The sequence below is a fragment of the Eulemur rufifrons genome, chromosome 24 (assembly GCF_041146395.1).
Source record: "Eulemur rufifrons isolate Redbay chromosome 24, OSU_ERuf_1, whole genome shotgun sequence".
In the NCBI taxonomy this organism is placed as follows: Eukaryota; Metazoa; Chordata; class Mammalia; order Primates; family Lemuridae; genus Eulemur; species Eulemur rufifrons.
The window spans coordinates 4,063,155-4,076,081 of NC_091006.1; the positions used below are offsets into that span (position 1 = coordinate 4,063,155).

The following is a 12,927-nucleotide window of genomic DNA, read 5'->3' on the forward strand; positions in this document are numbered from 1 at the left end:
ACATCTGTCAAATGAGTTTGTAATGATTTGGGACCAGAAATACCAAAAGAAAAAACACGAGGAAGAGTCAGAATGACTCTTTTAATGTGAGTCATCTTTTTTTCCCTAAGTTTAAACTGCCTTAATAGTTCCAAATTGATAATTACACATTTCTCATTCACTTCCATGGATTACTTGTTAATTATATTGGAATAGTGGTGAGTTAAGGAACACATTGAAACAGTGTTTTGGCTGAGGTACAACAATAGAGGAGGAAGATGACACTTTGGGATTCAAAAATTACCTGCTTCTAGGGGTGCTTTTCCTGGAGCAAATTTGTGATATATAAATTCCTTATGTTTGAAATTTTGCTAAGTGAATGTCTCTTAAATGTCTATAATTTACAGTTGTATTACTCTGGCCATAGCCATAAGAAAATTATACATAAAATAAAAATAATGAGAAATAGTTTGAGTATGTGTCATCCTAATTAAAGATAGTTAATTGTTTTTTTAATTCTGCTAACTAGTATTTTTCTTCCAGCTGCCCGAAACCATGTAAATAGGATGTGTCTGGCAGCTGACGTCCCTCTTATTGAGAGTGGAACTGCTGGTTATCTTGGACAAGTAACTACTATCAAAAAGGTAAAGAAAAGTTTTTTTAATTTTCCAAATATTTATTTGAGACCTTAACGAGGGAAGAAATAAACTTTGGATTTATATAACAGGAGCAGGTCGACATCCAAGATAAAAGGATTTTCATGCAGATATAAAACTTAGGATGCTGTAAAGGTACCCAAAAAGACTATAGCCAGGGAGATATTTTAGCTCTGCCACTTTGTTTCATTTAGTCTGTGTATTACAATCCTTAGACTGGTAAGCATAATAAACTTGCCTTTAAGAATTGCTGGTAGCCATGAGTACATGTCATGCTGTAGTTGACTTCTGGTAAACCAGTCGTCTAAAAGTTACTTTCTGTGTAAAGGAGTCTGAATTTATATATCTGAAGAGAACTTTGCAAACTTTTTTGGGGTGTACTTGTGAAATATTTCAAACACTTAGGTACTAGAGAATAATAGAACAAATGCCTGTGTGCCCATAAACCAGTTTTAAAAGTCTGGACATTGTGATTCATTTGCTTTTCAAATATTTTCTCTTTTACTTCTTTTAAGAAATTAAACATTATGGATACATTTGAAGGATTGTTTTATAGGTTTTGAAACTATGGAAAAGGGAATTATACTGTATTTAACATTTGCTGGTTTTTTTTTCTTTTTTTTTGGCAGTTTATCCATGTTTAAAATTATGGCTTTATTTGTTTTAACTGTTAAATATTATCCTTGGAAGCTTATTCACTATCATTCTACAAAGACTGTTGTACACATCAGTGTGTGTTAAATTTAGTTGAATAAGTGGAGGCTTTCAGTATCTTAACAAATCAAGGCAGTACTTTTTTTTGCAATGTTAATGTGAGAGATAAGTGCTTGCCATGTGGCTACCTCCAAGAAAGCATTAGAAGGCTAAGGGTAGAAAAAATGGTATAATAGAGAAAACACTGAATCTGCTGCAATTTATATTAAGACAATGTTTATGGGTTTTGGTTCTTTAACAATTACTAGAATGACATTCCTTTTCATAAACTTGTTACTGTGGTCCTGAGTCACCAGTGTGTATTAAGACTGAGGTTAAGAATTGTTGAGATAAAAGATGAGTTTTGAAAAATTGTCACAAGTGCCATAGACTTGATATATCTTGAAATTGATTACTTTTAACTCACTCCATGTATAGATTATAAGTATATGGCTATGAATAATATTTAAATATCAGATTTACAACTTCAAGAAATAATTGGTTGGAAAGCTATTGTTTATCTTTCTAGTAGCTTTTCTTTCTGTTCAGTGCAGTCAAGGTAAACCTCTCATATTTGACACTCAGTGCGGTGACTTTTATTTGGCTTGTAAGTAATGTTCACTGGGCCAGGAGTCCAAGGAGTCCTGACGCAGCCCTAGCTGTGACTGGTTGATTCAATTAATTTTTGTGTTAGAGTTTATAAAGTAAGGATTAAATTTCCTTGACAACATAAAACCGAGTTGGAATGTAGATTAATGATTGAAGTGTTTATAATTATATTACCTTATAATGTTGAGTAACTACCATGGTGAAATAAATACTTTTCTCATGTCCTGATTTTGTAGGGTGTGACCGAGTGTTATGAATGTCATCCTAAGCCAACCCAGAGAACTTTTCCTGGCTGTACAATTCGTAACACACCTTCAGAACCTATTCATTGCATCGTTTGGGCAAAGTATTTGTTTAAGTAAGAGTATATATATTTCTGGGCATACTTTTCAGTACTGGTGATGGAAAATGGAGTCATTTTTATTTAAATATCTCAGATTGCACTTATGATGTTTAAGTATGGTGAGGAGATACTTTAGTAACTTTCTTGTCATATTTCTTGGGTTAAATTAAATTGAGCCATGACTATTTAGGAAACTTAGTTTGATATTGGAACTAGACATGTAACTAAGTGACTACATATCTATATATTTGGAAAGATGAAAACATAAAATAACCCATTGGTTTAAAAAATTGTAGAAGTTAAAAATACTTAGTAATAATAGTGAAAATACTATACCTGAAACTTTTACAATGCATTGAATGTGGTAGTTGGAAAAATAGTTACAGGTTTATATACATGAGAAAAGGCCAAACACTAATTAGTAATTTTTTTGGTTGGGGAGGACAGGGTCTCCCCCTGTCGCCTAGGGTGGAATGCAGTGGCATGATCATTGCTCGCTTCAGCCTCCAACTCTTAGGCTCAAATGATCCTCCTGCCTCAGCCTCCTGAGTTGCTGGGACTGTAGGCACACTCAACCATACCCAGCTGATTTTTTATTTTTGTAGAGATGGGGCCTCACTCGGTTGCCCAGGCCGATCTCGAACTCCTGTCCTGACGTGATCCTCCCGCCTCAGCCTTCCAAGTAGATGGGATTATAGGTGCAAGCCACTGTGCCAGGCAGTATTTTTTTTTTTTTATACTAAGAATCCAGTTTAAGTTAGAAAATGAACCACAGCATAAACTTAAAAATGAGAAGGAAGGATGTAACTGAAATAAGAACAAAAAAACCTGGCAACTTCGATTATGAAATACAGGAGGAATGTAATCTCAGCAAGATTAATAAGAAAAAAAATGATAATAAGACCATGCCATTACGTAGAAAAATATGATCTGGATAAACTCATTTTTAAAAACTTATAAAACTGGGCCGGGCGTGGTGGCTCACGCCTGTAATCCTAGCACTCTGGGAGGCCGAGGTGGGCGGATCGTTTGAGCTCAGGAGTTCGAGACCAGCCTGAGCAAGAGCGAGACCCCATCTCTACTAAAAATAGAAAGAAATTATATGGACAGCTAAAAAAAATATATATATATAGAAAAAAATTAGCCAGGTATGGTGGTGCATGCCTGTAGTCCCAGCTACTCGGGAGGCTGAGACAGGAGGATCGCTTGAGCCCAGGAGTTTGAGGTTGCTGTGAGCTAGCTAGGCTGACGCCACGGCACTCTAGCCTGGGCAACAGAGTGAGACTCTGTCTCAAAAAAAAAAAAAAAAAAACTTATAAAACTGACTCAGAAATAGATGAATACCTGCAATGTATAGTGGGGGAAAAATTTAAAAGATAAGAAATAGAGGCCGGGCGCGGTGGCTCACGCCTGTAATCCTAGCACTCTGGGAGGCCGAGGTGGGCGGATCGTTTGAGCTCAGGAGTTCGAGACCAGCCTGAGCAAGAGCGAGACCCCATCTCTACTAAAAATAGAAAGAAATTATATGGACAGCTAAAAATATATATAGAAAAAATTAGCCGGGCATGGTGGTGCATGCCTGTAGTCCCAGCTACTTGGGAGGCTGAGACAGGAGGATCGCTTGAGCTCAGGAGTTTGAGGTTGCTGTGAGCTAGGCTGACGCCACGGCACTCACTCTAGCCTGGGCAACAGAGTGAGACTCTGTCTCAAAAAAAAAAAAAAAAAAAAAAAGAAATAGAAAGCCTGAATACAGTACTATACCTTAAAGAAAGCTAGTAGTTTAAACTCTTCTGAATAATGCACCAAACCTGTGTGATTTTATAGATGAATTTCACTAAACTTTCAAGGAATTTATCATTTTAATGTTAGCTAAACTCTTCCAGAGAAATTTTAAAAAGGGATTGCTACTTAGTTCATGTTATGGGACTAGCATGTCTTTGATACCAAAACCAGTCAAAACCATTATGGTATAAGAAGAAGAAAATTGCAAGTGAATCTCACTGGTAAATATAGATGCAAAAATTCTATGCAAAATGTTACCATGTAGATCTACAGTCATAAAACAAAAGGTATTCCATGACCAAGTTGTATCTGTTAGGAATGCAAGCATGGTTTAACACTAGAAAGCCTATAAATGTCATTTACTTCATTAAGAAGTTAGAAAGAAACTATGTGATCCTCATAGATGTGGAAAAAGCATTTAGTAAAATTTAACAAATACCCTTTCATGACAAAAATTCTTACTAAAATGGGAGTAGAAAATTCTTAATAAAATGAGAACTTCGTCAGCCTGATAAAGGGTATTTTGTAGAAAGAAACTTTCACCAAACATAGTTTGTCTTTTTTTTTTGAGGCAGGGTCTTGCTGTGTTGTCCAGGCTACGGTGCAGTGGTCATCATAGCTCACTGCAATCTTACACTCCTGGGCTCAAGTAATCCCGTCTCAGCCTCTCAAGTAGCTGGGACTATAGGCACGCGCCACTATGCCTAGCTAAATTTTAAAATTTTTTTGTAGAGTTGGAGTCTAAGATGGAGGCTAAGTACCCAGGCTGGTCTCAAACACCTGGCCTCAAGGAATCTTCCCAACCTCCCAAAGTGCTGGGATTACAGGTGCGAGCCACCATACCCAGCCTGTCTTTAATTTTTGATTAAGGTATAATATATGTGCACTCAGAAAAGTATACATGACAGTGTGAATTTGATACATTTTCACAGAAAATAGGCTTGTAATCTTTATTTGGCGAACCTTTTTTTTAATAGACGTTAATTTTTAGAACAGTTTTGGATGTACAGAAAATTGAGACTACAGAGAGTTCCCATGTATCCCCGTACTCGGTTTCCCGTTACTAACATTTTGTGTTAGTATGATGTATGCATTGCCAAAGAGCCAGTATTGATATGTTATTATTATAATGTATTTAGATTGCCTTAGATTTTACCTAATGTCCTAATTCTGTTCCAGGTGTCATGTCTCTTTAGACTCCTCTTGGTTGTGACAGTTTGTCAGACTTTCAGACTTTCCTTGTTTTTTTGGTTTTTTTTTTTTTTTTGAGACAGAGTCTCACTCTGTTGCCTGGGCTAGAGTGCCATGGCGTCAGCCTAGCTCACAGCAACCTCAGACTCTTGGGCACAAGGGATCCTCCTGCCTCAGCCTCCCGAGTAGCTGGGACTACAGGCATGTGCCACCATGCCCGGCTAATTTTTTCTATATATATTTTTAGTTGTCCAGATCATTTCTTTCTATTTTTAATAGAGATGGGGTCTCGCTCTTGCTCAGGCTGATCTTGAACTCCTAAGCTCAAACAATCCACCCGCCTCGGCCTCCCAGAGTGCTAGGATTACAGGAGTGAGCCACTGTGCCTGGCCTCATCTGTATACTTAATGCAAGCATTTTTTTTTTTCTTAGAGACAGGCTTTAATACTGTTGGGTTTATAATTTACCAACTGTTCATTCTTTATTCCTTCTAAACACTTGGAATATGCTACATTAGGTGTTTGTGAGGAAAGTAGGAAAAATAAACCACATTTGTTCAGAATGCTTTGTTGTACATAAATATTTACTGCTCTTAAATTATAGCCAGTTGTTTGGGGAAGAAGATGCCGATCAAGAAGTATCTCCTGACAGAGCTGATCCTGAAGCTGCCTGTGAGTGAAACTATTTGGCATATGTTTTCTTAGTGACAACTACACTTATTTTGCTAATTTAATATTGGTAGCTTAAGAGAAAAAACTATTTGCTGTATGTGCTAGATAATATGTGCTTGACATGAATTATTTCATTTTAAAGCAATGTTACATAAAAAGTGTAGTCCTGTTTCACTGGTGTGAGGAAGTTACACGTGAAGAAAAATTTCACAGATCTAGGAAGTGGAGCTGGGAGTAGTTTCTAGATCTGTTGAACTATTGTATGTGTAGCCTTCAGAAACTAAGGTACAAGAAGATGCTGATAGGCATGTTATTTTCCTTCCTCCCTGACGATTTGGAATGTGTCACATGTGGGTGAGTTCCATGAGTGACTCCCTTCTGCCCGCAAAGGTGAGGGCTCAGTTCTGCATTTATTGCAGTTGAAAATAAAATGTTTGTTTTGTAGGGGAACCAACAGAAGCTGAAGCCAGAGCCAGAGCATCTAATGAAGATGGTGACATTAAACGTATTTCCACTAAGGAATGGGCTAAATCAACTGGATATGATCCAATTAAACTTTTTACCAAGGTTTGATTTGCTTTCCTTATAATTGTGGGTAGATTTATTATTTGAATTGTTTTAAAATAGTACGTAAAATTGAATTAAACTTCTTTCTGTGTATGTGCCTAATGCTGTCCTAATAAAATGATTGATATAGTCAGGATAAGCAGGTTTTGAAATTTTAGCATCTGTACTAAGTATCAGTATAGCATCTTTATGGGAGGTAAATACAGAGGCTTCCTTATGTACCTCTTGGTTGTCTTTTATTCCCTCACTTTTACAGAATTTCTTGCTTTACCTGCTTTTCCTCTTCACTTTATCCCTTTCCCGCTCAAATCTTCCTTGTCAGTATGACTGCTATGTTCGTTTTTTTTTTTTTTTTGAGACAGAGTCTCACTCTGTTGCCCAGGCTAGAGTGAGTGCCGTGGCGTCAGCCTAGCTCACAGCAACCTCAAACTCCTGAGCTCAAGCGATCCTCCTGTCTCAGCCTCCCGAGTAGCTGGGACTACAGGCATGCACCACCATGCCCGGCTAATTTTTTCTATATATATTTTTAGCTGTCCATATAATTTCTTTCTATTTTTTTAGTAGAGATGGGGTCTCGCTCTTGCTCAGGCTGGTCTCGAACTTCTGAGCTCAAACGATCCGCTCACCTCGGCCTCCCAGAGTGCTAGGATTACAGGCGTGAGCCACCGCGCCCAGCCTTTTTTTTTTTTTTTTTTTGAGACAGACTCTCACTTTGTTGCCCAGGCTGGAGTGAGTGCCGTGGCGTCAGCCTAGCTCACAGCAACCTCAAACTCCTGGGCTCAAGCGATCCTCCTGCCTCAGCCTCCCGAGTAGCTGGGACTACAGGCATGCACCACTATGCCCGGCTAATTTTTCTATATATATTTTTAGTTGTCCATATAATTTCTTTCTATTTTTAGTAGAGACAGGGTCTCGCTCTTGCTCAGGCTGGTCTCGAACTCCTGACCTTGAGCGATCCACCCGCCTCGGCCTCCCAGAGTGCTAGTATTACAGGCGTGAGCCACTGCGCCCGGCTGACTGCTATGTTCTTAATGGCCCTAGCATCCCTAAGCCTCGCGTTCTTGGTGAAATAAATCCCTTTTCATGGGTATATGTTATTTGGCTGCTGAATATTTCTGGAGATATCTACAAGAGTGGTGGGTCTACCTAATTGTTGCTCTGCTAGGCCCCTCAGTCTGTGTTTTAAAAGTCTTTTTATTTGTTGTATCTTGACTCCTTAGCAAGCTTATTACAGTAGATACTTAAAACTTTCTCAGCTCTTCTTAAACTGCCTCATACTTACTCTTCCCAACCTCACTGAGCAAATGACCTGAACGATGTGTTAATAGGGTTGAAGCCATTGTGCACAATTTACTTGTTGAGAGAATGTCCTGCTTCACTGTAAACTCTTTTTCTTTCTGTTTGAGAGAAACCTCTTTCAGCAAAGGCCAGCTCCTCCACATGGTGTTTTTTCTTTCCCTTTGTACCTTAATTCTCTGTGCCCTGTATCTTGGATCCTCCTGGCTCCTTGTTTCTGCCCTCTGACATGCACAGGTTCCGCTCTCTAAGCAAATGGCCTGTTGCTCTCTCCACCTTATACTTCACCTCTGTTCCTCAGTGGTAACAAATGGTACAGTTTGACCCTCAAGCCTATTGCATTTATTTCCTCACTACAGCCTTTTTCTTAGAAAATGGTTTTTTACTTTGATTATACTTAAAATGGGCTGAACTCTGATATTGACAAGAGCAATATTTTCCAAACTGATATCCTCAGTTTTATTCCAATCTGAGCAACATTTGAATATCAGAGAAATCTGAAGTACGTCTTTAGTTTATTGTTCAGCAGATAATTTTAAGCATCTTCTGTGTACCAGGCACTTTGTTAAGTACAGGGGATTTAGTTGTGAACAAGATAGAAGACTGGGTTCCTGCTCTTTGGAGGGAACTCACAGTCTAGATTGGAAGTCAAACATTGAACAAGTAATTTCAGATTCAGAGTGCTATGACATTAAGTTCAATGTTTTGGGACCCTTTAATAGTAAGTAGATCAAACTTGGAGGGTTCAGAAAGAGGCATTTTAGAGGAGGTGACATTTAAGCCTAAGACTTGAAAGAATGGGGTGGAAATAGGAATACAGCATATACAAAGAAAATCTCAGGTTGGAATACTGAAATAATTCCATTAAAGGGGAAAGTGGAAAGAGATAACTGGAAAGATAAGCTGAGGCCAGATCTGGCAAGACTTTCTGGCTACGTTAAGGATGTTATGCCAAGAGGGCAGAAATCCGTTGAAAGGTAGACTTAAGGGTATAGAAGGGATGCACCACTCTAGGACCTGATAATTCATATTGAAACCAATGTGAGACAGCGCCCCTGAAATTGTGCAGAGCCCCAGTAATCTGAAGTACAATCCATTTGCATTCACCTTGGAGCATGGGGAAGTAGACTCAACCGCTTTGGATGTATACAGTGAGGAATCAAGAATAGTACCTGGTTTCTTACTGGACAGCTGGATGAACAGAGGTGCCATTCTCTGAGATAGGTGAGATGGGCTGCAGTTGTGTATGTAGGGGTTGAGGGGGTCGAAGGTGATACAGTCAGTTTTGACCTAATTTGAGATTCTTTTGGAACATAAAGTAAGCAGAGAGGTTTAGACTGGGCATGGGGTTGAGATTAGGTTTGCAGATGTGATTTAACTAATGGAAATGGACATGGTAGAGGATTGAGTCAGAAGATGGGTAAGTACAGAACTCTGAAGGACTCCTAATACTTAGTGATAGTTGAATAAAGGAGAAAGGCGTGGTGCTTATGCATAGAAAACTGCTGGTTCAAGCATTCAAATACCTCTACAAAATGTCTCCAGTCACATTTGTTACCCAAATCATAATGCACTAATCTCCTTGCTTGTGTACCCATTTTCAGATGTTACTATCTCTTTGTACTCTTTCCTTACTTCTTAGATAAAACAAAAATCCTCATAGTACTCAAGGCTTTGTGATTTTAACACTAAGTTGTATTCTAATTATTTATGTATTTAGATTGTTTTCCAAAGGTTAAGGATGCTCAGTAAATATTGATTGAATTGAGTATATTTTGATAGAAATAGTTGTAATTTTTATTTTATTTTATTTTTTTTTTAATTTTATTTATTTATTTATTTTTTTGAGACAGAGTCTCACTCTGTTGCCCAGGCTAGAGTGAGTGCCGTGGCGTCAGCCTAGCTCACAGCAACCTCAAACTCCTGGGCTCAAGGGATCCTCCTGTCTCAGCCTCCTGAGTAGCTGGGACCACAGGCATGCACCACCATGCCTGGCTAATTTTTTCTATATATATTTTTAGCTGTCCATATAATTTCTTTCTATTTTTAGTAGAGATGGGGTATCGCTCTTGCTCAGGCTGGTCTTGAGCTCCTGAGCTCAAACGATCCGCCCACCTCGGCCTCCCAGAGTGCTAGGATTACAGGCGTGAGCCACCGCGCCCAGCCTGTAATTTTTAAATTTAGCCAAATCTAAATTCTTTCCTGGTACCTACAGTAAATGTGTTGGATAAATTAACAATAGAAAAATGCAGATGAGGGAAAAGTAAAAATACTAAAATCACCTGAAATTCCACCACATATTTTCATGTTATGGTTCACTCAGTCTACATGTGGTAGTGTTTTTGTAGTAATTTTTCTTTGGGGTTTTTTTATGTTTAATTTTGCTTTTTTGGTTTTTGTGGGTGTTTTTCTTCAGGAGGGAGGGCATATTTCAAAGATGTATCAGTTCAGAAATTCTGTTGTTGAGGACTTTACTTTCACAGTGTATATGCTTTATTGGTACCCACCATCTTAGAGATATTGCTAACTGATATCTCTGCACTCAGTGATTACATTCAGTTCTTGTGGGATTGATGTGTTTATTGAGCTTCTTAATTTGTGTGATTGTGTGTCAGACTGATGTTTGGAGTTTTAGGGGAACTTTTGTGGGGTAACTAATGAGGGCAGGGCCAGTCAGCACAGCTCAGAGCTCTCTTGCTCTGCATTCCCCAGAGCACTTCAGCTTTTAACTTTTTTAAATGTAGGGATTCTGTGTAAAATCACCTTTACAAATGGTTTTGCTTTTGAAAATTGTCGTTCTACTGGCCCACGACTGTCTGTCTTTAAATCACATTTCACAGTGTAATATTTATAGTATTGAATAAATAAGCAATGAAATTTTCTTATTTTATCAACTTAAGGATTGTAGGGTTCATGGGATTCATCTTTTTTTTTTTTTTTTTTTAAGCTTTTTAAAGATGATATCAGGTATCTATTAACAATGGACAAACTATGGCGGAAAAGGAAACCTCCAGTTCCATTGGACTGGGCTGAAGTACAAAGTCAAGGTAAAGAATACATTTTAGTCTTCTGGTACCTAAACTGGAAATACCCTCACTTAAATCTTTGTAAATAACTCTACTGTTTCCGGAAAATGGTATGTATTTATAATACATTCAAGCAATTCAAGAAAATGTGAAGAAGAAAAATCACTAAAGTCTTATCACTCAGAGAAATAGCTACTGTTATTTTAGGGAACAGATGGTCAGGGTTTTTTGTTGTTGGGTTGGGGTTTTTTTGTTTTTGAGACAGAGTCTCCCTCTGTCTCCGCAGGGAAGAGTGCAGTGGTGTCACCATACCTCACTGCAACCTTAAACTCCCGGGCTCAAGCGGTCCTCCTGCCTCAGCCTCCCAAGTAACTGGGATTTGGAACTTAAGGCACACACCAAGCTGTCCAGCTAATTTTTCTATTTTTAGTAGAGACGGGTCTCACTCTTGGCTCAGGCTGGTTTCGAACTCCTGAGCTCAAGTGATCCTCCCAGAGGATCACTCTTGGCCACCCAGAGTGCTAGGATCACAGTTGTGAGCTACCACACCTGGCCTGGTGGTCAGTTTTATGCACGCAGACACAAGCAGTCATGTATACACTTTATGTAAATAGAATCATACCATTCATATACTTTGACTTGCTTTTTTCAGTCAATATTAGGTAATCTCCTGTCAAATAACATGTATTTGTTTCATATTTTTCCTGATATGAGCATGTGTGATGAGTATTGTGATGAGTGTGTATAAACACATATACATCTTTGTATTCTTGTGATTATGTCTTTAAGATCGAATTTGGAAACACATTTAAGTTAATTTTTTTAAATTTTAAAATATTTTTTGGGACAGTGTTTTGCTGTGTTGCCCGGGCTGGAGTATAGTGACTATTCAAAGGCACAGTCACAGCACACTGTAGCTCTGAACTCCTGTGGTCCTCCTGCCTCAGCCCCCCTGGGTAGCTGGAACTACAGGCCTGCGCCACCATGCCCAGCACATTTTAAAATTTTAATTGCAGGAAAAAAACAATTGTAGTGACTACTTCCTTATCCCACTCCCCCTCAACACACTGTGTGTCTCTTTTGTTTGAACTGTATTGCAATTAATTTTGCAGAGCAATGCAGAGCAAACTGGAACTTAAAAGATCCCAGGAGACTTGGGATGTCACTTTGGAGCAGTTCTCAACAATACGAGATACTTCTCAGACATTCAGATGTAACTCTAATAGATTCCACTTTTTGAGTGCTAACTGTGTGCTTGGGATAATGCTAATCTTATCTACATTATATCCTTGAATCCCTTAATCCTGTCAGGTCCTAAGGTGGTCTTGTACCTTTCCCATCTGAATTTTAACAGTTTTGTTTTACAGATACTTGCATTATAGTGATAGTTATTTTAACGGAACTTGTTTCATATGCTTTGATTTTCTTACTGGTCGGGGACTGAATTCGTTAAATAGAACACAGTAGTGGAATGATGTTTATTAGTCAAGTTTTTAATATTTTTTTCCCTTAGGAGAAGAAACCAACGCATCAGATCAACAAAATGAACCCCAGTTAGGCCTGAAAGACCAGCAGGTTCTAGATGTAAAGAGCTATGCAAGTCTTTTTTCAAAGAGCATTGAGACATTGAGAGTTAATTTAGCAGAAAAGGGAGATGGAGCTGAGCTCATATGGGACAAGGTTCGTTTTTACAGTATGTGGCAAGTACTACATATCAAATGTATGTTAGTTCTTAAGCTGCAATAGAAGGCTAGTAATTTTTTTTGGATATTGTTTCTTCTAATAGATTCTGAGGAAATTATTGAATTTGGTTTGGTTTTCATCTCTAATTGGTATATTGCACTGTGAATTTTCTATACACCCATTCAGTCAATGTCGTAAAACTTCATTTTGGATTCTTGTAATGTGTTCATAGTTTATAATTATGTTGACTGGGAAAATGTGAATTTATTAAAGTGAAATGTTTCACTGACTTACGAAAATAGACTTCTTGTATAATATAGATGTGTTAATAGAAGTCATGGCTCCTTTTGGAGACAGCGTCTCATTGGCCCTATTTGACCTTGAAAGTAATAAACTTGCCGTTGTATGGAAATAGTTATAACTATTTCAGA

At 38.2% G+C, this 12,927-nt stretch overlaps 1 protein-coding gene across 2 annotated transcripts in view; it reads left to right on the forward strand.

Moving 5' to 3' along the window:
* Window positions 1–12,927, forward strand: part of UBA2 (ubiquitin like modifier activating enzyme 2) — a 34,355-nt gene that overhangs the window by 5,039 nt on the left and 16,389 nt on the right. For both annotated transcript variants that reach the window (XM_069456833.1, XM_069456834.1), the window contains exons 5-10: window positions 523–623; window positions 2,174–2,295; window positions 5,857–5,924; window positions 6,370–6,491; window positions 10,735–10,834; window positions 12,327–12,493. In XM_069456833.1, coding sequence (XP_069312934.1) covers window positions 523–623; window positions 2,174–2,295; window positions 5,857–5,924; window positions 6,370–6,491; window positions 10,735–10,834; window positions 12,327–12,493 — 680 coding nt within the window. The remainder of the gene's footprint in view (window positions 1–522; window positions 624–2,173; window positions 2,296–5,856; window positions 5,925–6,369; window positions 6,492–10,734; window positions 10,835–12,326; window positions 12,494–12,927) is intronic.